This window comes from Bombina bombina, chromosome 1 (assembly GCF_027579735.1).
Source record: "Bombina bombina isolate aBomBom1 chromosome 1, aBomBom1.pri, whole genome shotgun sequence".
In the NCBI taxonomy this organism is placed as follows: domain Eukaryota; kingdom Metazoa; phylum Chordata; class Amphibia; order Anura; family Bombinatoridae; genus Bombina; species Bombina bombina.
Genome location: NC_069499.1, coordinates 424,580,309 through 424,606,423, shown reverse-complemented (window position 1 = coordinate 424,606,423; position 26,115 = coordinate 424,580,309). Strand labels below are relative to the sequence as shown.

Here is a 26,115-nt window from a genome sequence, read left to right as displayed (position 1 = left end):
TTTGTATGCATTATACTGTAAAATTTCTTATTATGGGATAGATTACAAGTGGAGCACTAATTTATCGTACACCTTCAAATGTGGCTGGTTATTGCTTTAGCTTGCAGTAGCAATTAGCGCTTATAAAATTAACCAGAAATCAGATCTCTGGTTAATTTTATAAATGTGCCCCAAATACAGTGATGTGTATATTATTAAAAAATAAAAATTGTAACATTTTTATTTTTTAATAAAAAAAACTGCACCAGAAAGTTTTTGGGGCTAAAGTTGGCGGGTGTTAGAAAAAAAAACAGCACTGAAAAGTGCCTTTATATTGTGGTCTATGGGAACTGTTTGTTCCCAGTACATATATATGTATATGCTTATATACATATATATTTATTTGTTAATATGTGTATATACACATATTAAGACAAATATATATGTATACAATTATACACATATATATTTACAATTTGCTGCTATTGCTGCACTACTTACTCCCTTCTGTGTGCGAGGTTCTCATGCCATGAGAATGAGTGTCCCATTTGAGCCTTTGGAAGCGCGCTCTCATGAGTAAATGATTCCTTTGGACTGTGTGTAATGCATTTGACATGTGTGAACAAAAGCCCATTTTGGTATAATTTTTGTCACTATTTGGCCGCCAAATATGATCATATAATCAAAATCGTTAACTTTTTTTTAAAAACTTTGGGTTTCTCACTGAAATTATTTACACACAACTACTGCAGTCATCAGGCAAATGGTTTTTAAAAGCTTCTCTGAGATCCTTTTTGTTCAGAAATAGCAGGCCTCCATGGCTTTGTCATTGGTTTTTGGCAATTAGAAGGCCGCTAATTGCAGCTGTGCACCACACTTCTGAATTTCCCAGAGTGAAAGGTTTAATCAGTAAGCTTGCATGGTTAATATGTGCTCTACTGTATGAATTACCCTCCCACCTGACATTTCAGACCCTGTGATACCTACCTGATCCCTTCCAAACAGTTTTCTTCCCTCCCCCTCTGCTGGTCACTACCATCTTAGGTACTGGCAGACAGTCTGCCAGACTGCCAGAATGCAGTTTAGGGATTTTTTTTCAATATATTTATTTATTTCTGTAGTGTAGGGGTCCTCTTTCACCCTCCGACCTCCCTGATCCCAACTTAACAGCTCTCTTACCCTTCCCCCTCCCACTTTCCAACGCCATGTTTGTTACTGGCAGCCACTTTTTTTTCTCCATTGACATCTATGGGGAAATAGGTTATCACGCGCACGCAATATTCTAAGTTCTGCTTTTTGCTCGTGTTGAGTTAGCCCGAGAGTAATAACTTTTTACTTTCAACTCAAAATACGAGCGCAACCCAATGCACGCAAAAAGTTTACTTCTAATGTAATTAGCACTCTAGCAAAAGCGCTAAATAGAGTTCCACTTGTAATCTGGCCCACTAAGTGTAAACCAATTTTACAGTATTCTGTCCCACATAAAATGTACCTATAAATATGTATATTTAGGGTGGAGCCAAGGCAGGCATAATGGAGGACGTGTGATATGTGAGCTCCAGGTGCAGTGAATAAGAAAAGTGGAGAAAAGGTTATCATAAGCTCCCAGAGGGTCACTAAAACACCACCGGAGTGTTTATACATCAATCCTCTGTGTTTTATGACCACTCAGTTTGCTCAGTGTAAAAGCTAACATGCAGTCTTTGACGTCTTGCAAGCTGAGGAGTACAAGAACCAAAATGCCGGTCTCCTAAGAATCAGATAAGCTGGAGAGAAAACAGAGGATAAAACTGCAAGGAAGCTGCCACATCACAGGGTAAGGAGTTCAGAGGGGAATATGGCAAGCAATTAATCTACAGGGTGATTGAGGAAGAAAGACAATTTTAAGACGCCATAGCAGGGAATCAGCCACGTGGGAGGCAGCATGTTAATAAAGTGATTATAAACAGCCAGAGAGACTTGAACAGCAACATGCCTACTATTTAATAAAGACTTTTAACCCTACATGATGTTAATGAATCGGGCTGCAGAGGAAGCATAAGTAAATAAAGCATTAAAATGTGAAAGCTGGATCACAAAATAATACATAAAAAGAAATAGCATTGTATGGTGATATAGCACAGATTGTACCTATCTATAGTACACAGCATATCACCAAAACTACTCAGAAACTTTGGATGGAAGGAAAATAACTTTGACACAGAACATTCACCCTATATAAATCACTCCCCGCAATTTATTTTTCTCCTGTAAACCACTCCGGCTTTGCATGTGACTCCAAAGTGCTATTAAAACACTAGTGCTGCAGCAGACTTTCTCCCACTTCAGGACATAAACAGGGGTCTTGCTATCCTTTGTTCAACAGCTAGATCATTTCAAGTGTTCCTCCATTTTATTATATGAGCTATATCATGTCAGTCAGAAGACAAAGTAAACTAAATGCTACAAATAAACCTGCAGCAGCCAATATATTTTTTAAACCCCAGAAAGGAGAAAAGGCTCATGATAAAGAAATTGTTGTAACTGAGGAAGAAATGGAAGAAGTTCTAGAACCAACTTCGCCAGCAGGTAATAATATACCCATTACCAGAAGTGACATAAGGAACCTTGTCTCCAAACAAGACATATCCACAATATTTGACAAAATGTGGGAAAAGCTGGACACCCTCCAGAACACTGTTACAAACAGTCTCACTGAAATCAAACAGGATATTTCGGAACTGGGATCCAGGTTAGAATCCTTGGAAGAAAAAGAAGAAACACTGGAAGAAGACATTACAACCATAACTCAACAAATGGCTGATCAACAACAGGAATTGGCAGACATTAATGACAAGCTGGAAGACCTGGAAAATAGGAGCAGGAGGTGTAATATACGTCTAAAGGGTATCCCTGAAACTATAGTTACAACAGAATTAAGCAATTATCTTCTACAACTATTCCAGGCTATCACAAGCTCTGCTGAGGATGGAAAATTCCAAATGGAAAGGGCACATAGAGCTCTAAGAGCAAAACCAAAGGACACAGAACCACCAAGGGACGTCATAATTAAACTATTACGCTTCCAAGAAAAAGAAGAAATCATGACTGCAGCTAGAAAAAATCCAACCTTTAAATTTCAGGGCTCAGTCATACAATTTTACCAGGACCTTTGTATCAAAACACTGCAGAAGCGTTCTGCTCTCCGTCCGCTGACACAACTACTGCGAAAAAATCAGATATTATACAGATGGGGATTCCCTTTCGCACTTCACATACACCATGAGGGCAGAACAATCACTATCAAGGAGAAACAAGACATACCAGGTCTCTGCCAACTGCTTAAGCTGGATTGTCCAGAGATTCCAGATAACTCTCAAGACAATACCAAAAGACCCACACAGCCATTAAGAGGAACAGCTCAAAGTGAACGTTGGACAAAGGTCTCTAAAAGGAAACAAAGGCCCTGAAGGATTAAAGAGACTGAGAGAACTGACTGATGTTCTTTAACAAGTATAATCTTTCTTTGCCTTACTCCATGTGGAGGAGTTATTGTCACAGCTCATGTTGTGGTAAAAGACTTGAATATCAATCTCCTAGTAGTAAATAATGGCACGAGCATAAAGTATATTTATTTATGTCAGTAAAAAGAACATTAAGTAAATTATAAAGAACTGGAGATTGATAAGATATGACTAAATTACACTATCCATGACATTAGTTATTATTATATGTTCCCTCTAGGAATAAAAGATCCACTTTTTCAATTCATTATTATATAAGATACACTATGTAATATTTAGCTGCACACCCACTTAGATAGATTTGATGTTGCAGACAAACAAGAATAACTTGAAGGATTACAGATTGTTTAATAGTTTGTTGTTGTTTAATGTTGAGCTATGTTTTTTATGTTTTTGTTGTTTTTTTGTTTCAAGTACCGTCGAGCAGTGGTCAGGAAAGTTTCTCCATAACAGGATGGACACTAAGAGAGCAGTTGTTAGTCAGAAAATAGAGGCATTGATGTTCAGGTATGAGGAGGGGAGAGGTAAAATGCTCAATTATGGATTCTAGATGGAAGATAATCTCCCATAATGTAAGAGGTTTGAATACCAATATTAAAAGGAAAACTGCACTTACCCAATATAACAATATGAAGGCTAAAATCATTTTCCTACAGGAGACACATTTTACACACCATCAAATCCCTAAATATTGGGACAAACAATACACGCAACACTTTCACTCCACAACCGATAAAAAGAAAAGAGGAGTATCAATACTTATTCATAATTCCATTCAATTTATAAAAGAAGAGGTGATAAGGGATAAGGAAGGCAGATATCTTATAGTGAGGGGGACTGTGCAAGACAAACAAGTCACACTCTGCAACATATATGCACCTAATGAGCAACAACACAAATTTTTTGATAATCTTTCGCATTTACTGACCCAATGGTCTCAAACCTTGATAATATTGGCTGGGGATTTTAATGTAAACTTAAAGATTTTAAGGGATACTAATACATCTAAACTTACAAATAAACAATTAAGACTTAACTCTATTACCAAATCCATTAGGGGATCTTTAGAGAATCATAATATATATGACACTTGGACGACATTATATGGACAAACAAATGACCACACATACTACTCACCTGCACATAAAACATATACCAAACTCGACTATATATTTATTAGCCAAATTCTATTACCAAACCTAATCTCTTCATCCATTCACGCCTCAGTATGGTCAGACCATTCCATAATACAGATACAACTAAAAGGTCTTATTAATGTAGAAAGACAAAGATCCTGGACATACGACCCTACAATACTAAAGCAACCAGGTATACAAACTAAAATATTGAAGAGTCTGGAAGAGTACTGGAAATTAAACGTAGACCCTGCAATCAACCCAGTAATCATATGGGCTGCACATAAGCCATATATTAGAGGGTTACTTATAAAGGAAAAAGCTTTATATATAAAACAGAGTAGGTTTGCGGTAGCTACCTTGCAACAAGAGATTGAACTCTTGGAAAAGGCACATCAAAATACACTATCCCAACTATCACTAGACACATTGACAAATAAAAGAAAAGAACTGGCTAAAATGTTATCTGATAATTCAGTGAGGTCCATTAATAAATTAAAAACATACTATTTCCTATATGCAAACAAGCCAGATAGATATCTGGCCCATAAGCTAAGAGAAAGAACAACATCTTTCACAATAGCACAAATTCAAAAACCAGATGGTACTATGACATCTCATCCGCAAGAAATTACAGAATGTTTTGCCAAATATTATGAATCTCTGTATGATGGGAAGAAGGTGGGTCAATCCCCCCAGATAGAGACCCTAAGAAATAAACTACTAATGTTAGCGAATCTGCCAAAATTAGACAAAGCGGACGCAGAGGCACTGGATGCAGAGATCTCTGCTACTGAGGTGTCTGCAGCTATTAAAGATCTTAAAATAGGAAAGGCAGCAGGTCCCGATGGATTTTCAGGAGATTACTACAAGCTATTTAGAACCAATTTGACTTCCCACCTACATAAATTTTGTAAAGATGTCATGTCAGGCACGCCGGTTCCCTCTGAACTTTTACAGGCCAAGATAGTAGTAATCCCTAAGCCAGGGAAAAACCCCAAAATAGTACAAAATTATAGGCCAATTTCCTTAATTAACCAAGATCTCAAGATTCTCACCAAAATCCTAGCAAACAGGCTTAAACAATACTTACCTTCATTGATCCATCCTGATCAGGTAGGGTTTATTAAAGATAGGGAGGCCCCTGATAATGTAAGACGCATAGTGACGCTGATAGAATATCTGAAGGGAACAGAAACGCCTTCTCTGCTCCTTTCTCTGGATGCGGAGAAGGCGTTTGACAGAGTAGATTGGCAATATATGATGGCAGTTCTCGAATATATGGGATTCGGTAGTAAATTTAGGGGGGCAATCAAAAATATATACACAAATCCAGTAGCAACAATTAGGGCAGCGGGATATCAGTCTCGACCTATCAATATATTGAATGGAACTCGTCAGGGATGTCCGTTGTCTCCACTTTTATTTGCGTTGTGCATAGAACCTTTGGCGTCTTGTATTCGCAACTCTAAGGATATCCATGGGGTTAAATTAAATAAAGGGGAACAAACACTAACTTTATTTGCAGACGATATCTTGCTTACAATTACAAAACCAATGCTTTCCCTCCCTAGGTTGTACCAATTATTAGAAGATTTTTCCAATGTTTCGGGTTTCAAAATAAATTCGGATAAATGCGAAGCACTCCCTCTATCATTACCAACACACACACAAAAGTTGATAGAAGCGAACTTTGATTTTAAATGGGTTAATCATTCCCTAAAATATCTAGGCATACAAATCACAGACACCATAGAAACATTGTATAAAGCAAACTACATCCCAATTTACAAAACTATAAGAAGAGATATATTGAAATGGAAGAAAGGGAACTTTTCTTGGTATGGCAGATTATCGGCCATTAAAATGAATGTCCTACCAAGACTGTTATATCTATTTAGAGCTTTACCTATTAAAATCCCAATAAAAGAGCTTGAAGAACTACAATCTGAAATTATTAAATTTATAAGAGGACATAAAACAGCTAGAATAGCTGCTCATATTTTAAAACAACACAAGCTATTGGGAGGTGTAGGAGTCCCTAATCTTAGAGATTATTATCATGCTGCCAGACTGGCACAAAATGCTCTTTTATGTAAAGATTGCCAGGGGATGACATGGCCAGGTATTGAAGCAGATATTGGAAGACTAAGCACTCCGGGAGATATATTATGGAAACCCTCAGATCCAAAAGACCAGAGGATAATTAAACTAAAAACTACAGAAGATTCTAAGCTTATGTGGAGGTCACTAACACATACAATGAAATTACTCTCGCCACACACTATTATAATACCTCTAAGTACACTACTCCCAAAAGAATTTCAAAAACAAATAGATAAGTGGGGAAATAAAGGCCTCTATAGGGTAGCTGATTTCCTAGACAATGGGAAGTTGTTGACATTTACACAATTAAGAGATAAAATACACCCAAATACATTGCACTGGTTTTTATATCTCCAAATTTCCCATGCTATAAATACATATAGACTAGGCAGCATCCCAGCCTGCCCAAAAACTGCTCTGGAACAAATGATAATGACACCCGGTAGAAATAAAAAAATGATTACACGCTTATACTTAGCCATTCAAGAAGCAAATAGTTCAGCAAAATTGGTAATTTATGACAAATGGGAACAAGATTTAGCTATAACCTATGATAGAGAAGATTGGAGCCAGATTTTCTCCTCAATGAGGAGAAGCTTAATAGGGGCAGACCTTATCGAAAACTCAATAAAAACCTCATATAGATGGTACCTTACACCACTGAAATCCTCACATTACACCACACAGGGTAGTAGATTATGTTATTGGGGATGTAATGGGATAGGGACCTATTTTCACATGTGGTGGGAGTGTCCAAAGATACAACCTACATGGGACAAGCTTTCTCAACTATTTAAGGTGATTCTAGACGACTCCTTTACATTATCAGCCTCACAGGCCTTACTACATATCCCCCAGGAGTCAATGAACTCAATTACTAATAGATGGGTTAATATTATATGTACAGCAACCAGAATATGTATAGCTAGAAAATGGAAAGTGGGGGCTCCAGAATGGGGTGAGGTAATGATCAAAATTGAAGATGTTTATAATATGCTAGAATCAGCTGCATGGATACAGGGGACATCTGAGAGATTCCAAAACATGTGGATACACTGGATTTTAAATAAACAGAAATATGTAGGTACATACAGATCAACACTAAGTAACCAATAAGGCTTTTTTAGGGCAATTAAATTGGAGAGAATAGGAACTTTCTTAAATATAGATATAGCGTTCTAAAGAAATCTACAACATTGTCACTGCTCGACGGGAAAAGTTTAAAGTTAAAGGTTTTTCTTTGTATACAGTTATGAAGTTTAGGTTTAGGGAAATGGGATAAGAGGGGGGAGGGGGTGGAGAGGGAGTTAGGGAAGGGGGGAGAAAAATTGATGAAAATGATATAAACAGGGTGCTGAAAACTTTAATTGTTTTAAGAATACTAGGACATTGTAACCCAGCACACTGTTTTATTATGTTTTATTTGATGTGATCCATGACAATAAAAATTATTTCAACTAAATATGTATATTTAATATATTAAATACTAAAATATTATAAATTAAAAATACAAATGTTTAAAACCATGAAGATAATATATTAACTAAGCATAGGAGGCTTTCATAGATTTAAATTAATTAGTATAATACAATATTAAAAATATATGTGTGTCTATTGAGTCAGCTGAGTAAATCACAGGTGAAGAAATTGTTAGAAACCTCTAAAAATGACCAGGTTGATAGAAGTGCAATTACAATGGGGTTGGGTGTGCTTTTTACACCTCACCAAATTGTCACACAGTTGTAAAACAGAATAAAGAATTGTATAAACTAACTCTGAATTACTTTTTTTTTTATCGGCCAAAAGGTTTATTGCTTTGTGTCTCAAATTTAATACCACCCATGGAAAATCTATAATCTATTTGGAATTACAATCCAATATTTATTTATTTATTTTTGCTATATATTTTTTTTTTTGCAAAAAGTGTTTGGTTTGCTTCATTTGTGAGCAAAATATTATGCTGTAAATAAAGTGTATTTTTAAAAGCAACAGTGACAGATGTTTATTTAACGTACACAAAATGTTTCATAAAATTGTAGTTTGCTTTATTTAAATGCTTAATTTACACATACTTTGATTAAAATGCAAATAATCTTTATCTGAGCTACCATATTTATTTGCAATTTAGCATCAAGATACTCTTAAAAGGACATTAAACACTAAATGCCTCCCTCTAATTATGGGTGCTGCCATTTTAGAACATAGGTCTCACTGCAAGAATCTAAAGGAGAGTGGCTGCACATGTGCAAACAAATCTGCACTGGAATGCAGTGAAAGCTAGATTTCAAAATGGTGGCACCCATGAATAGTGGGAGAAAGGGAAAATCCTCAATACTATGCCTATAAAATATATTTAGTGTTTAATGTTCCTTAAAATGTAATATACTGTGTATATATATATATATATATAACATTTTCTTTGGGTCAGCAAAATAGTTTTAAAAAGTATATAAAAAAAACTTTTGCTTTTTTGTAAAATTGTGCTTTTCTAATACTCCCTAGAGAAACCAAAAAGCAAATCTTGTAACCTAAAAATGCTGCAAATCAAATAACTGGTTTAGGAAACTTGCAGCATTTTGAACACCTAGGTTACAGATTTTGCTTTTAGGCCTCTCTAGTAGGGAGTGTGGTATAAAGCATAATTGTTACACAAAAACAAGACGTTTAACAGAAAAACTTAATATAGGCAATACATACTTGCAAGATTTTATTGACAATAAATAGCATAACGGCAAAAGTTATCATTTAACTTCTTTCTAGTTCTTTGTGTACAGGTATACGTCACTTTACAGCGATTCGCTAATACAGCGCTTTGTGGAGCTGAAGTTCAACCTCCAAGGATTTTGAAACAGTGCTGTAATTATCGTGAGATTGCGAGAAAAGTGACTGGCACCATTTTGTTATGCGCAGTTCACTTCTCTTACTGCTTTACAGTGCAATCTGTGTCTCAGTGTCATAGTCTGGCAAATTTTACTACAGTAATTGACAATATTTTACAGGTACAGTATTTATTGAATACTGTGCTGTGCTAGTGTTAAATTAAACGTAGCACTATTGCACCCCTAATTTATGTTAGTTCAAACATGTTTTCAAGATTTTAAACACTGAAAAGAAAGCTATAACTGCCTTGTTTCACTTTAAGGCGGTTTTCACTTTACAGCGGGGCTCCGGTCCCTAACCCGCTGTATGAGCGGGGTATACCTGTATATGTGAAATCAAATAATTCCAACTGAAGCTAAATCAAAGAAATAAAATTTGAAGCAGTTGGTTTTATACTTGGTCTTTTAAATCTACATACACGCAATTTGCATTTAAATGAATTTATCTGTGCATATTTAATTTGATATGTTTTAGTTAGTTTATGTCAAAAGACACAGAAAAGAATTACAAAAAAATATTTAGGTCTAATACAAATAAGCAGTTGTTATACTAAAAAAAATACAAGAAATGACTAAAAAAAAAAAAAAATTAAAACCTTTTAGAAGATAAGCTTGGTTCCTTAGTCTTTGAATTCTCTGAGGTTATTAGCAAAGTCTTCCACACAGAGGTTTTTGCCATTTCATCTGAAATGTTTATTACAGAAGGATCCTCTCTAGACAGAATTAACACAATAATACATACAATGAATGTTAATGTTGTTCTGTTATGCTGCAGCTCTCAGAAGCAGCCAGCTGACCTTGTTACATGAAAACCAATAAGAACACAGCTACAAAAGAAACCTCCACAATTCCAGTGTTTTAGTTCCATGTGGAAGTAACTAGTATTTGTAAAATATATCAACAAGTGACATCTTTATACTATATCTTCAAGTTAAAGGGACATAATTGTCATAACTGAAATGTGCATGGTGATGGCAATAATATACTGGCAAAAATGCTTCTATAAAATCTATAATTGTTTCAGGGGAAATATGCTGTGCATGGCCCATGCACCTGCATTCAAACTTAACTCTTGTTCAGAGAACATACAAATGTATGAACATGATACATTCCACCTTAGGCAATCTGAACAGGCGCAGTGTTTACATTTACATATGTCCCTGAAAAAGTGAGAACTGTTACTAGAAGCACTTTTTTGCTAATAGTATATTTTAATAATTGTATTAAAACCTGAAAAACAATCATGCACATTTCAGTTTTAACTATTATATCCCTTTAAGATCTCCTTAAAGGGTCACTGAACCCAAATTTTTTCTTTCGTAATTCAGAAAGAACATGCAATTTTAAGCAACTTTCTAATTTACTCCTATTATCAATTTTTCTTCGTTCTCTTGCTATCATTATTTGAAAAAGAAGGCATCTAAGCTTTTTTTTTTGTTTTCAGTACTCTGGACAGCATTTTTTTATTGGTGGATGAATTTATCCACCAATCAGCAAGGACAACCCAGGTTGTTCACCAAAAATGGGCCGGCATCTAAACTTACATTCTTGCATTTCAAATAAAGATACCAAGAGAATGAAGAAAATTTGATAATAGGAGTAAATTAGAAAGTTGCTTAAAATGTCATGCTCAATCTGAATCACAATAGAAACATTTTGGGTACAGTGTCCCTTTAAACACAAATTAAGGATGAACATAGGAATAAATAAAATGTATTTTCTGTGTCTGTTTTTGATAATAATACTTATTATTCATGCAACATGGGGGCACATCTAATGGGTATTCCTTCTATTTGCTCAACTGTACATAGTTTTCCTTTTAAAGTCTGTGCATCTAAAAATAGAACATTGTACACTTTTAACAAATGTCTCTAATCACAAAAATCTCATTTAAAAAGACAGGACCATTTCCAAATAATAAAGGTAAGTTAAATATAGTATTTACCCATAGCATTGCGCTGCATTCACCCATGGCACACAATAAAAATGATATTTAGAATAATATACTGCTAGGGTGTAAGCTCTAATTCCCTTATAAAGGGACATTTATTTATTTATTTATTTATTTGATTCGATTTTTTAATATCAGCTTTAAACAATTTCATTTTCTAGTAAAACATATATTCCATTAAAACTAAAAGCAGATTTCTTTGTGTCTCTACCTCATTATTATGTCAAGTTGAATAAAATTGCATGCTCTATCTTAATAATTAAAGAAAAAAAATGGGTTTAGTATCTCTTTACGATTTAAAATTTGCATTAGGCTAAAATAATTAAATAGATGTCAAATTTTATTTTACATTAATTGAGCAATTTCACTTATTTGAACAGTGAATCTTCTAATAGACTGAAATATGCATCTACATGTCTTTATCTGTGTATTTACACTCGTTGAAAGGATCTAGTCTGCATTTACAGTAAAATGCTTTGGACTAAATCCACCAAAAGTGTTACTGTATTATGTATATTTGCGCTTTACCTGCAGTTCCCTTCCATAGGTAGTTGAACTGTTCCTTCATCTTCTAACACCAAAATGCTTTGTTCTTCCTATAAAGGCACAATAATGAACAAGAAATAAACATGCTAATACATAAATGCATGCAGCTCAAACAAATCTTTATCCTTATTGCTTTTAAATACAAGTTACATAAAGATAATGGTCTCGATTAAATACTCAGTAAAAATCATACATAATATACAGAGGTACCATTTTATGGATAGATTCAGTTCACTGATAATGTAAGAGCTCTGTAAATGTCAGCAAATAAGCTCCATAAAAAGTCTATTTACTAAAGGATGGAAAGGTTAGAGAAGATTAGTGAATAGCCTCCACAGAATTACATAGAAACTGCTAAGATTAAAAGGTAGGCTATATAGAAACTGGAAAAAGACAAGTTAGCGCTGTGGAATCTGTTGGCGCTCTACAAATAACCGATAAATATAATAATAATAAGTAATGGAATGAGCATAGGGAAAAAAAGGGGTACACACTGTAAGAATTTACACTTAAAGGGACATAATACTCATATGCTAAATCACTTGAAACTGATGCAGTATAACTGTAAAAAGCTGACAGGAAAATATCACCTGAGCATCTCTATGTAAAAAAAGAAGATATTTTACCTCACAATCTCCTCAGCTCAGCAGAGTAAGTTCTGTGTAAAAAGTTATACTCAGCTGCTCCCAGCTGCAGGTAAAAATAAAAAAATGAAGAAATGAACAGCAGCCAATCAGCATCAGCAGTGCTGAGGTCATGAACTCTTACTGTGATCTCATGAGATTTCACTTAACTCTCATGAGATTTCATAGTAAGCTGAATAGGGAAATAATATGAGAGTGCATGAGGCTCATCCCCTAAGCTGTTCCAGGACAGACACACTAATATGCTGCTTAGAAATCCTTTACAATGGGTGGTGGCTACTGAGGAACTTTTGAGGTAAAATATCTTTCTTTTTTATATAGAGATGTTCAGGAGATATTTTCTAGTCAGCTTTTTACAGCTATACTGCATCACTTTCAAGTGTTTAAACATTTGGGTATTATGGCCCTTTAAACAAAAGAGGATCTTATATTAAAAGCTGTTCACGTCGCAAAATTAATATATACATATATCAATAATGGGCCCTGTGCAAACAAATTCATATACAATCTTCTGTATATCTATTAAACTCTCCAGACACAGACAACAATACTCCCTTCAACTGAATAAACAATCACACATTTATTAAAGAACAAATAAATAACAAGATTACCTGTTATTGTTTACAAGGTTAAACACAGAAAAACAATTCAACAGAGAAATAGTACATAAAATGATATTACCCCGTTTGCTTCTGTGGGAGGCCTTTAAGTTATGGAGTGTAACTTGATGTTTTCCCTTCCAGAGAGGCACTCTAAATACTGACATCTTTCATGCCTCTTAAATACCCTTTAAGATCACTGACAATATACTTTTGGCCATGTTCCAAATAAGGTGATCTGAAATATTGTAAGCTTTTGCAACTCACAGCAATCCTTTCTACCCATATATGATCTCAACCCTTAGTATGCGTAATTTACCACCTCAGCATTACATCATGCCTGATGTTAAAATAGTCATAAGGACACACTAACCTTCTCTGTAACAATAAGGACACCATTTGTATACTCATTAAAATCTTACAAAACAACCGGAGAGAAAGAGATATTGAGAAAAGAGATAAAAATAATGATTGGGGATCATGAGATAAATAATTAAAAAAACTGGATGCAAAGAGGAGAGAATGATGGAAAATGGGTGAGATTTGGTAATGAGCCAGATGCATAATGGTCTATGGAAAGGAATAGAACAATGAGGTAAGCGGTATTTGTCTGCAAAGATTGTTTTTTTGTTTTGTTTTTGTATTGGCCAGCAGTGCTTGATGGAAGAAAGTTCTGCAACCTTGCTTTAGTCAATGGTCAAGAGTATCAAACTAATACTAAATAAAATATTTCATCTAATTAAACATGAAGCTAATGTTAAGAAAGGCCTCTTTTTTTACTTACATGTTAAATGTCTTTAACAAATATAGATAATTACTTTTTCTTAGCGTTGTTACAGATATTCTGCATGTATAGTTGTGTGTATAGTTTAGTTCAATATATATATAAATCTACTAAGATTACATTACCTCTTTTTCAGCATCTTCCAATTTCTTTTTTTTACTCTCTGGCATTAAATCGTCCAACCAGCTCAGATCTCGTTTATTGAAAAAAAAGTCCATTAGTTTCCTTATAAATACCAATGCTAAGACCTGAAATAAGAAAAAGAAAAATGCAACAATTGTTTTAAAATGTATATGAAGTGTAAAAAACCTGAACCATTAAAGGGATATTCCTGCCAAAATTGGAATCCACATGGATGCATTTAAGTTTTGCATAGAAACATTTTTGTAATCTAAATAAATGTATTAGCGAAAATGCTTCTAATAAAAGCTTTAGCTGTTTTAAAAGTTTATTTAAGTATGCACAGTGCATCAGCATTTTAAACACAGCACTTGCTCAGAGAGCCTAAGGTACAGTACTTGTACCATTTGGTAATGACTCAATTTGTAAATTGCTGACACAATGCTATCCCCACTGTTGCCCTGAGCAATTGCAATATTTAAAATGCTGGTGCACTGAGACTATCTAGCTATATTTCACATGCATGTGAAGAGAAAAAACTAAAACAGTTATACATTTTACTAGAAGCATTTTTGCCAATACATGTATAATGGAAATATGTGTCTATCCAAAGATGTAATTTACCTATGTGCATGTCAATTTTGACTGGAATGTCCCTATAAGCTATACATTAATGTCATACATAAACAGATAATAAGAGATATCAGTAAGTTTTCTTAGTCAGCCTACCATCCGTCCTTCCTGATCTGAAGTATTATTGTATGTTTATAAAGAATTACAATTATTCTTTTTGTTTTCAAGAAACACAACTAATCTAATATTTCATAAGTAAAAACCCTTAACATTTTGTAATTAACTAACAGCTGCCCATTCATTTATATTCTTCAATAGGTAAAAAGCCTTAACTGTCTTATTTACACTAAGGGGTTGATCACAATTATTTGTGAATTATCGGCACACTTTTCTATGTGATCACAATCAGACATTTTTATTGTTTATTGGCAGCACATTTGATATTATCAGTTTGGTGAAAAATGGCCCCATACTTAAAGGCACAGTCTAGTATAAATTAAACTTTCATTATTCAGATAGGACTTTTAATTTTAATCAACTTTCCAATTTACTTTTATCATCAAATTTGCTTTGTTCTCTTGGTATTCTTAGTTTAAACTAAACATAGGTAGGCTCATATGCTAATTTCTAAGCCTTTGAGGGCTGCCTCTTATCACATGCTTTTTAAATCTCTTTTCAACACAAAGAGACAGAAAGTACACGTGGGCCATATAGATAACACTGTGTTCAGGCACAGGGGGTTATTTAAGATCTAGCACAAAACAATGCTAAATTTAAGACAATAGATAATAAACAATCACAGTCATGTGATCAGGGGGCTGGAAGAAGGTTCCTAGATACAATGTAATTACCGAGGTAAAAACTGTATTAATATAACTGTGTTGGTTATGCAAAACTGGGGAATGGGTAATAAAGGGATTATCTATCTTTTAAAACAATAACAATTCTATGGTAGACTGTCCCTTTAACATGTGCTAGTCAGAGTTGGTTTATCACAATTCGAATTCTGACACTTTTGTAAGGGAAATATTCACTTATTAAATTCTGCAACTAAAAGGGCTAAATAAAACCCCAGTCAACACCTTTTAAATAATTACAGAGTGCTCCAAAACATTTTCAAATCTAACATTGGTTTTGCACAAGAGCAAAACACTCTGACATTACTCAATGACGTTAGGAAGCAACATCACTAAACAGATAGAAAAGGAACTTGCTCATTCCCTTTAATGATAATACCACTGCTCAAACTGCATAGAGAGACAAACACAGATATCTAGTTTTGGAGCTGAACAGGTTACATCACTACACACTATCAAAAGGGATCAATCAACATACATGCCCTTATTTTCATTTTGTTTGTCCTTAATCCTGCACATCTTGGGCTAGATTATGAGTGGAGTAATATCGTTACTGCGAGGAGCGTTGTTATTTACCCTCAAATCCATATTACATGTGGTGCACAGCTTACTTAAATTTACGCAAATTCGTGGTAATTTACGCTCCCCATAATTTCTATGGGTGGGGTCGTACGGCAATGTCCGCTCGTATTACAAGTTGAAAGTAAATACGATTGCTCAAACTTTTTACGCAACTTTTCAGGTTTGGTTACAGAAAACAGGGGTGCTAAACTATGTGGGGTATGGTGGTTTAAAAGTTAATAGTGTAGTGGGGTACTTTGCGGAGGGCTTTGTGGCGGTTCAGGGGTTATTAGAGTAGAGGGCCTATAGAGATTAGGTTTTGCACTCCAGTATGGGTGCTAGTTTTATTCTATTTTTCTCGCTCCATTGAAGTCTATGGGGGAGCACGTTAATATGTTCACGATATTCTAACTTCTGCACTTTGCGCATGTCTGGTTAGCGCGTGATTACCCAACATGCACAAAGAGCAGAAGTCGAGCGGAGTTAGCGTGTGAGCAGTAATTTTGGGAGCTAAAAATCTCCAGCTTTAAGGGTATTAACGGCACATCGATTTTAGGATTGTGATTACTGGAAAAAAACATACTGACAATACAAGTTCAGAAATCAATATCTGAAGAAAACAACTGCAAGATTGTGATGAACCGCTGAAATAAGTGCAAGGTTTCAAAACTACAAATAGGGCCAGATTAAAAGTGGAGCGTTCTTTAATGCTCCTGCTCGCACGCTAACTCCACTAGAAGTATAGTAAAGTATTAGAACATTGTAATGGTTATCCTAAGTAAATGGTAGTTGCAATATAGAATTGAACAGGTAAACCTCTACGGCCTTATCCACAGTGGCCAACAATACCACACTAAGGGATTATTAGCATGGAAGAAATATCATGACCACGCTAACTAGTGAGCATATAACAAATTGAAAGTAAATAGGTTAGGGCAAGTGAAGACCTGCCTGAAGAGTGGAAAGTCTTCCCAGAAGAATAGCACATTTCTCTAGATAGATAGATCTTTTTTTTAAAGATCCCTAGTTAGGCCTCATCTTGATTATTGACCAGAAGGATATAAATAATTTATAAATATATTTATAATCTAGAAATAATCTATCCAAAGGAGTGCAAATAAAATGATACATGGTCTAAAATATAAAATGTACAAAGAAAGACTCTATGATTATATAATGTATAGTTTAGAGGAGAGAATGGAAAGGGGTGACATGATAGAAAACTTCAAATATATGAAGGAGCAGTTTTTTTTTACAGAAACTGCGGTGAATTCATGGAATAAACTTCCAATAGAGGTGGTAAACAAAAGGACTGTAAAAAAAAATTTGAAAATGCCTGGGACACTCATAAGGCTATCCTAAGAAATAAGGTCTTAATAATGACTAAATTATATGTACAGATTAGTTTTACAAATAAGTTAATGCATAAAGGCCTAGATAGTGCAGGATGCTATGATTAGCGCACAATCTGGTATTACAAGTACATGGTAAACCAGAATAACAAGAGAATGTTTAGCCCGGCTTACATCCCTTTAGCGCACCCTAATCTTTTAATGGATAGCATGGCCGCACTAAACAATTCTTATATTAAAAGTTGTGAGCGAACACAACATATAACAGCACTAATAAAGTTAGCTTGACTTGAGACAAGAAGTAAAGTGTTAGGGTTAGAATAAAAGTATTACAAAACAACTTATAAAATTAACGCAAGAATAATAGTGCTATTGATTGAACTTGAGAGGTGTTAGTGCTCAATAATGCTAACAATGTTGTGCTCCATTTGTAATCTAGCCCAAAATGTTTAATTAAGCATATGAAAAAAGCAAAAAAACATTTACAACATACAATATTTATTTTGCCTGCTTTTTTCTTTTATCTCTGACAACTGATTTTTTTTTCCTACTCCCCCAGAAGTTGGAATATTCACCATACTTTGGTACTGTGCTGTTTCTGAATCTACAACAGTCACTGCTTACATATTAAAGAGTCTAGAAGGGGTATAATAACCTGATATAACAACATATTTTGCAAGGCAGAATTGAATTCCTAACATTTAGTATACATATATAAAAATTACTTTAATGTCCTATGAATATTCAAGTAGCATCCCTTCTTTCTACTCTGATGCCATGTATCCCCTCTCTTGTAAGTCTCTGTGAGACTTCTCTCAACTCAGGTATATCATCACTGTGATGTTTCTTCATTATTTTCTAAGTGTATTTCCAGAGGCGTAACTAGAAACCACAGGGCCCAGGTGCAAGAATCTTTTTTTTTTAAGCTGGGCCCCCACCCAATTGCGACCTCTGCACCCCCTGTAGTTTCGCCCCTGTGTATTTGTCCTTACCTTATGTTTGTACTTCTCCTTTTGTATCTATGCAACTACCCCTGCTCACCTCCCTCCCGTTTTGTATTCTTCTGAACAATTAATAAATATGTATACACTAGATCTGTATATTCTTGTTTTAAGTAGAGAGCCACTCAAATCTTACCATCATAGGAAACACAATGGCAGCCCGGGATGCTTTAATCACCCACAACAACACAAGGCAGCTTAACTGGATGACAGTGAAGAGATGAACCTTGCGGAGAGGAACATGCCGTAGGTAGATAAAGTCTGGCTGGTGCTTCGGTGGCATGAAGAAGAGCAATAGCCTATCAAAGAACTGAGTAAACAAACATGTTTGAGATTGGTTTCCATATTTCTTTATAAAAAGTATTACATTCATTTTTCTGTAATAAAAAACAAAAACATGGCTTGCCCCCATTATAAATGGCTTCATTCTTTATCATCATGGCTTATCATACTTTTAAATGTTTCAAGACAAAATGTCAGGCAACACCTTTGCTTACTCAAAATGATAACTGTATTTCCTAATCCTATAAAAAGATTTTAATAGATAATTAAACTGGCTAATTGTACTGGACATCATGTGTAAAAATGGTTGACTAATCCTAAAGGGACACAGAAGGGTTAGTGAATTTTGGCGATTGTTACACGGGTGTACGTAGCATCAGTATAGAATGTGACAAGTGAATTAGTGAAAGCTCTAGGCTTATACTGTATTGTAGATAATTATGTTGAAGGAGGGTAAAGAAGGGTGGCAGAAAGGACAAGGCTAAGAAATGTCCAGACTTTGATATAGATAAGTTATTATTAAACACAGGAAAGTGCCCAGACAATGTTTACATTTTTAAATTAATGTTTAGACTTCGGTTATCTTTAATTCCAGTGCGTGATCTGTTCTTGGTCTTCTCAAAAGAGAGACATATTTGTTAACATTCAAATTTTGTCCAACAGATAGGCCTTTAATGCTTTGCATACCAATGTGTAGAAGTCCTCTCTGGAAGACAGATAATTAACCTCTTAAGGACATATGACAGAATTTTTCCGTCATAAAACAATTGAGCAAACTGAAAGCTGTGTCCTTAAAGGGTTAACTATTGGAAGTTAAAGGGACATGAAAACCCTAATTTTTCTTTCATAATTTAGAAGGAACATGCAATTTTAAACAACTTTCCAATTTACATCTATTATCTAATTTGCTTCATTCTCTTAATATAATTTGTTGAGAAGCATATCTAAATAGGCTCAGTAGCTGTTGATTGGTAGTTGCACATAGATAACTTGTGTGATTGGCTCACCCAAGTAGATTGCTATTTCTGCAACAAAGGATATTTAAATAATGAAGCAAATTATATAAAAGAAGTAAATTGGAACGTTATATAAATTGTATTCTCTGAACTATTAAAGAGAAATTTTGGGTTTCATGTCCCTTTAAGCGTTTCCTAATAAACAGTATTCTATGAACACTTTCTATGTGCCAATTCTCTACTTTGAAATTCTACTGTGTTCTAAGGTTTAGTATATTATGAGCTGTATTTTAGATTCCCCAATGAGCTAAACTTTGTATATTTGTTTTATTTACATTACATTAGGACCATAGCTCATCCAGTCCCAATAATCCTAATTTATTTTGGATACATTACCTGAATTCCCTTTAGCGATGAAGCACCCATGTAAAGAAACACTCCATAAAGGACAGGCATAGGAATAAACTAAATTTAAAGTGTAAAAAGAAAAAAATATTGTCAGATCCAGAAAAGAAAAAAATCAACATATAAACAACATTTTGTCGGATACAATGAATGTAATACAAATACATTGCATTAACTCATGTTAAAATTCCAAGGTTTGCAGCAATAACAAATCTGTTCTAACTTCTGTGCTGATAAGTGTCTGGTTGTGCAACTTTGCAAGTCTGATCTTACATGAAAATAGATTGTTCATGTTTAATTATTTATACAGTTAAAATAATCTAATTACTGTCATTTGTGACAAAAGGAAAATATTTTTAATGTAAAATGTTTAGTTATGTGTAGCAAAACAACTATCCAATATACTTTCCTTATTTATTTTGCCCCTGATATTTTTTATTCTTACAAGTGGAGCTGCACCCTGAGCATTTTTCAAGGATAACTCAGCTTTATACGTTTTAAGTAAACCAGTTCGACTGAGCACAATCAAAATTAACAGGCTTTGGGTTAGCATGACTCCAGAGCTCTGATTATGCAAGACAAAAAGTTGCACACAGCACATACAAAATATTTTATGTTTACCTGATAAATTAATTTTTTTCATAGTGGTAAAAGTCTAAAATTCATTACTCCTGGGAATTACTCTTCCTTACCACTAGGGGGAGGCAAACATTCCAAAACCACAAGAGCTTTATAAAACCCCTCCCACCTAACAGGTACCTCAGTAAAATGTATATCCAAGCAAAATGAGGTAGGAAAAGAAACAAGAGTAAAATAAAAGGACCAGGAAAAAAAGATGTGCACAAGAAAAAAAAAAAAAAAACACTACCAGAAAAACACAGGCTGGGGTCTCATGCGGCTAGATTTGGAGTTTTGTCGGTAACGACCCGAAAAACTAACGCCGGCTTTTTTCTGGCCGCACCATAAAAATAACTCTGGTATTGAGAGTCCACATAAAGGCTGCGTTAGGCTCCAAAAAAGGCGCGTAGAGCATTTTTAACGCAGCTTCAACTCTCGATACCAGAGTTGCTTACGCAAGCGGCCAGCCTCAAAAACGTGCTCGTGCACGATTCCCTTATAGGAAACAATGGAGCTGTTTGAGCTGAAAAAAAACCTAACACCTGCAAAAAAGCCGCGTTCAGCTCCTAACGCAGCCCCATTGTTTGCTATGCGGTAACACTTCCTACGTCTGCACCTAACACTCTAACATGTACCCCGAGTCTAAACACCCCTAACCTTACACTTATTAACCCCTGATCTGCCGCCCCCGCTATCGCTGACCCCTGCATATTATTATTAACCCCTAATCTGCCGCTCCGTAAACCGCCGCTACTTACATTATCCCTATGTACCCCTAATCTGCTGCCCTAACATCGCCGACCCCTATATTATATTTATTAACCCCTAATCTGCCCCCCACAACGTCGCCTCCACCTGCCTACACTTATTAACCCCTAATCTGCCGACCGGACCTGAGCGCTACTATAATAAAGTTATTAACCCCTAATCCGCCTCACTAACCCTATAATAAATAGTATTAACCCCTAATCTGCCCTCCCTAACATCGCCGACACCTAACTTCAATTATTAACCCCTAATCTGCCGACTGGAGCTCACCGCTATTCTAATAAATGTATTAACCCCTAAAGCTAAGTCTAACCCTAACACTAACACCCCCCTAAGTTAAATATAATTTACATCTAACGAAATTAATTAACTCTTATTAAATAAATTATTCCTATTTAAAGATAAATATTTACCTGTAAAATAAATCCTAATATAGCTACAATATAAATTATAATTATATTATAGCTATTTTAGGATTTATATTTATTTTACAGATAACTTTGTATTTATTTAACCAGGTACAATAGCTATTAAATAGTTAAGAACTATTTAATAGCTAAAATAGTTAAAATAATTACAAATTTACCTGTAAAATAAAACCTAACCTAAGTTACAATTAAACCTAACACTACACTATCAATAAATTAATTAAATAAACTACCTACAATTACCTACAATTAACCTAACACTACACTATCAATAAATTAATTAAATACAATTCCTACAAATAAATACAATTAAATATTACAACCCACCACCCAAATACCCCTAATCTAACCCAAACCCCCCTTAAATAAACCTAACACTAAGCCCCTGAAGATCTTCCTACCTTATCTTCACCCTGCCAGGTTCACCGATCCGTCCTGAAGAGCTCCTCCTATGTCCTGATCCAAGCCCAAGCGGGGGGCTGAAGAGGTCCATGATCCGGCTGAAGTCTTCATCCAAGCGGGAGCTGAAGAGGTCCATGATCCGGATGAAGTCTTCTATCAACGGCATCTTTAATCTTCTTTCTTCCGGATCCATCTTGCAGACCTCCGACGTGGAACATCCTCTTCTCCCGACGCCTACTAGCCGAATGACGGTTCCTTTAAGGGACGTCATCCAAGATGGCGTCCCTCGAATTCCGATTGGCTGATAGGATTCTATCAGCCAATCGGAATTAAGGTAGGAATATTCTGATTGGCTGATGGAATCAGACAATCAGAATCAAGTTCAATCCGATTGGCTGATCCAATCAGCCAATCAGATTGAGCTCACATTCTATTGGCTGTTCCGATCAGCCAATAGAATGCGAGCTCAATCTGATTGGCTGATTGGATCAGCCAATCGGATTGAACTTGATTCTGATTGGCTGATTCCATCAGCCAATCAGAATATTCCTACCTTAATTCCGATTGGCTGATAGAATCCTATCAGCCAATCGGAATTCGAGGGATGCCATCTTGGATGACGTCCCTTAAAGGAGCCGTCATTCGGCTAGTAGGCGTCGGGAGAAGAGGATGTTCCGCGTCGGAGGTCTGCAAGATGGATCCGGAAGAAAGAAGATTGAAGATGCCGTTGATAAAGACTTCATCCGGATCATGGACCTCTTCAGCTCCCGCTTGGATGAAGACTTCAGCCGGATCATGGACCTCTTCAGCTCCCGCTTGGATGAAGACTTCAGCCGGATCATGGACCTCTTCAGCCCCCTGCTTGGGCTTGGATCAGGACATCGGAGGAGCTCTTCAGGACGGATCGGTGAACCTGGCAGGGTGAAGATAAGGTAGGAAGATTTTCAGGGGCTTAGTGTTAGGTTTATTTAAGGGGGGTTTGGGTTAGATTAGGGGTATGTGGGTGGTGGGTTGTAATGTTGGGGGGGGGGGTATTGTATGTTTTTTTTTACAGGCAAAAGAGCTGAATTCTTTGGGGCATGCCCCGCAAAGGGCCCTGTTCAGGGCTGGTAAGGTAAAAGAGCTTTGAACTTTTGTAATTTAGAATAGGGTAGGGCATTTTTTTTATTTTTGGGGGCTTTGTTATTTTATTAGGGTGCTTAGAGTAGGTGTAATTAGTTTAAAATTGTTGTAATATTTTTCTTATGTTTGTAAATATTTTTTAATTTTTTGTAACTTAGTTCTTTTTTATTTTTTGTACTTTAGCTAGTTTATTTAATTGTATTTATTTGTAGGAATTGTATTTAATTAATTTATTGATAGTGTAGTGTTAGGTTTAATTGTAGGTAATTGTAGGTATTTTATTTAATTTATTTATTGATAGTGTAGTGTTAGAATTGTAACTTAGGTTAGGATTTATTTTACAGGTAAATTTGTAATTATTTTAACTATTTTAGCTATTAAATAGTTCTTAACTATTTAATAGCTATTGTACCTGGTTAAAATAAATACAAAGTTACCTGTAAAATAAATATAAATCCTAAAATAGCTATAATATAATTATAATTTATATTGTAGCTATATTAGGATTTATTTTACAGGTAAGTATTTAGCTTTAAATAAGAATAATTTATTTAATAAGAGTTAATTAATTTCGTTAGATGTAAATTATATTTAACTTAGGGGGGTGTTAGTGTTAGGGTTAGACTTAGCTTTAGGGGTTAATACATTTATTAGAATAGCGGTGAGCTCCGGTCGGTAGATTTAGGGGTTAATAAGTGTAGGCAGGTGGAGGCGACGTTGTGGGGGGCAGATTAGGGGTTAATAAATATAATACAGGGGTCGGCGGTGTTAGGGGCAGCAGATTAGGGGTACATAAGGATAACGTAGGTGGCGGCGCTTTGCGGTCGGCAGATTAGGGGTTAATTATTGTAGGTAGCAGGCTGCGATGTTGTGGGGGGCAGATTAGGGGTTAATAAATATAATATAGGGGTCGGCGGTGTTAGGGGCAGCAGATTAGGGGTACATAAGGATAACGTAGGTGGCGGCGCTTTGCGGTCGGCAGATTAGGGGTTAATAAGTGTAGGTAGGTGGAGGCGACGTTGTGGGGGGCAGATTAGGGGTTAATAAATACAGGGAGTGCAGAATTATTAGGCAAATGAGTATTTTGACCACATCATCCTCTTTATGCATGTTGTCTTACTCCAAGCTGTATAGGCTCGAAAGCCTACTACCAATTAAGCATATTAGGTTATGTGCATCTCTGTAATGAGAAGGGGTGTGGTCTAATGACATCAACACCCTATATCAGGTGTGCATAATTATTAGGCAACTTGCTTTCCTTTGGCAAAATGGGTCAAAAGAAGGACTTGACAGGCTCAGAAAAGTCAAAAATAGTGAGATATCTTGCAAAGGGATGCAGCACTCTTAAAATTGCAAAGCTTCTGAAGCGTGATCATCGAACAATCAAGCGTTTCATTCAAAATAGTCAACAGGGTCGCAAGAAGCGTGTGGAAAAACCAAGGTGCAAAATAACTGCCCATGAACTGAGAAAAGTCAAGCGTGCAACTGCCAAGATGCCACTTGCCACCAGTTTGGCCATATTTCAGAGCTGCAACATCACTGGAGTGCCCAAAAGCACAAGGTGTGCAATACTCAGAGACATGGCCAAGGTAAGAAAGGCTGAAAGACGACCACCACTGAACAAGACACACAAGCTGAAACGTCAAGACTGGGCCAAGAAATATCTCAAGACTGATTTTTCTAAGGTTTTATGGACTGATGAAATGAGAGTGAGTCTTGATGGGCCAGATGGATGGGCCCGTGGCTGGATTGGTAAAGGGCAGAGAGCTCCAGTCCGACTCAGACGCCAGCAAGGTGGAGGTGGAGTACTGGTTTGGGCTGGTATCATCAAAGATGAGCTTGTGGGGCCTTTTCGGGTTGAGGATGGAGTCAAGCTCAACTCCCAGTCCTACTGCCAGTTTCTGGAAGACACCTTCTTCAAGCAGTGGTACAGGAAGAAGTCTGCATCCTTCAAGAAAAACATGATTTTCATGCAGGACAATGCTCCATCACATGCGTCCAAGTACTCCACAGCGTGGCTGGCAAGAAAGGGTATAAAAAAAGAAAATCTAATGACATGGCCTCCTTGTTCACCTGATCTGAACCCCATTGAGAACCTGTGGTCCATCATCAAATGTGAGATTTACAAGGAGGGAAAACAGTACACCTCTCTGAACAGTGTCTGGGAGGCTGCTGCACGCAATGTTGATGGTGAACAGATCAAAACACTGACAGAATCCATGGATGGCAGGCTTTTGAGAGTCCTTGCAAAGAAAGGTGGCTATATTGGTCACTGATTTGTTTTTGTTTCGTTTTTGAATGTCAGAAATGTATATTTGTGAATGTTGAGATGTTATATTGGTTTCACTGGTAAAAATAAATAATTGAAATGGGTATATATTTGTTTTTTGTTAAGTTGCCTAATAATTATGCACAGTAATAGTCACCTGCACACACAGATATCCCCCTAAAATAGCTATAACTAAAAACAAACTACAAACTACTTCCAAAACTATTCAGCTTTGATATTAATGAGTTTTTTGGGTTCATTGAGAACATGGTTG

At 35.8% G+C, this 26,115-nt stretch overlaps 1 protein-coding gene across 1 annotated transcript in view; it reads right to left on the bottom strand.

Moving 5' to 3' along the window:
* The window catches only part of SLC4A10 (solute carrier family 4 member 10), a 432,482-nt gene that overhangs the window by 8,377 nt on the left and 397,990 nt on the right, over positions 1–26,115 (bottom strand). The window contains exons 20-24 of the mRNA XM_053698366.1: positions 20,226–20,294; positions 18,728–18,901; positions 14,253–14,375; positions 12,083–12,150; positions 10,200–10,316 (exon numbers count right to left, since the gene is read on the bottom strand). Coding sequence (XP_053554341.1) covers positions 10,200–10,316; positions 12,083–12,150; positions 14,253–14,375; positions 18,728–18,901; positions 20,226–20,294 — 551 coding nt within the window. The remainder of the gene's footprint in view (positions 1–10,199; positions 10,317–12,082; positions 12,151–14,252; positions 14,376–18,727; positions 18,902–20,225; positions 20,295–26,115) is intronic.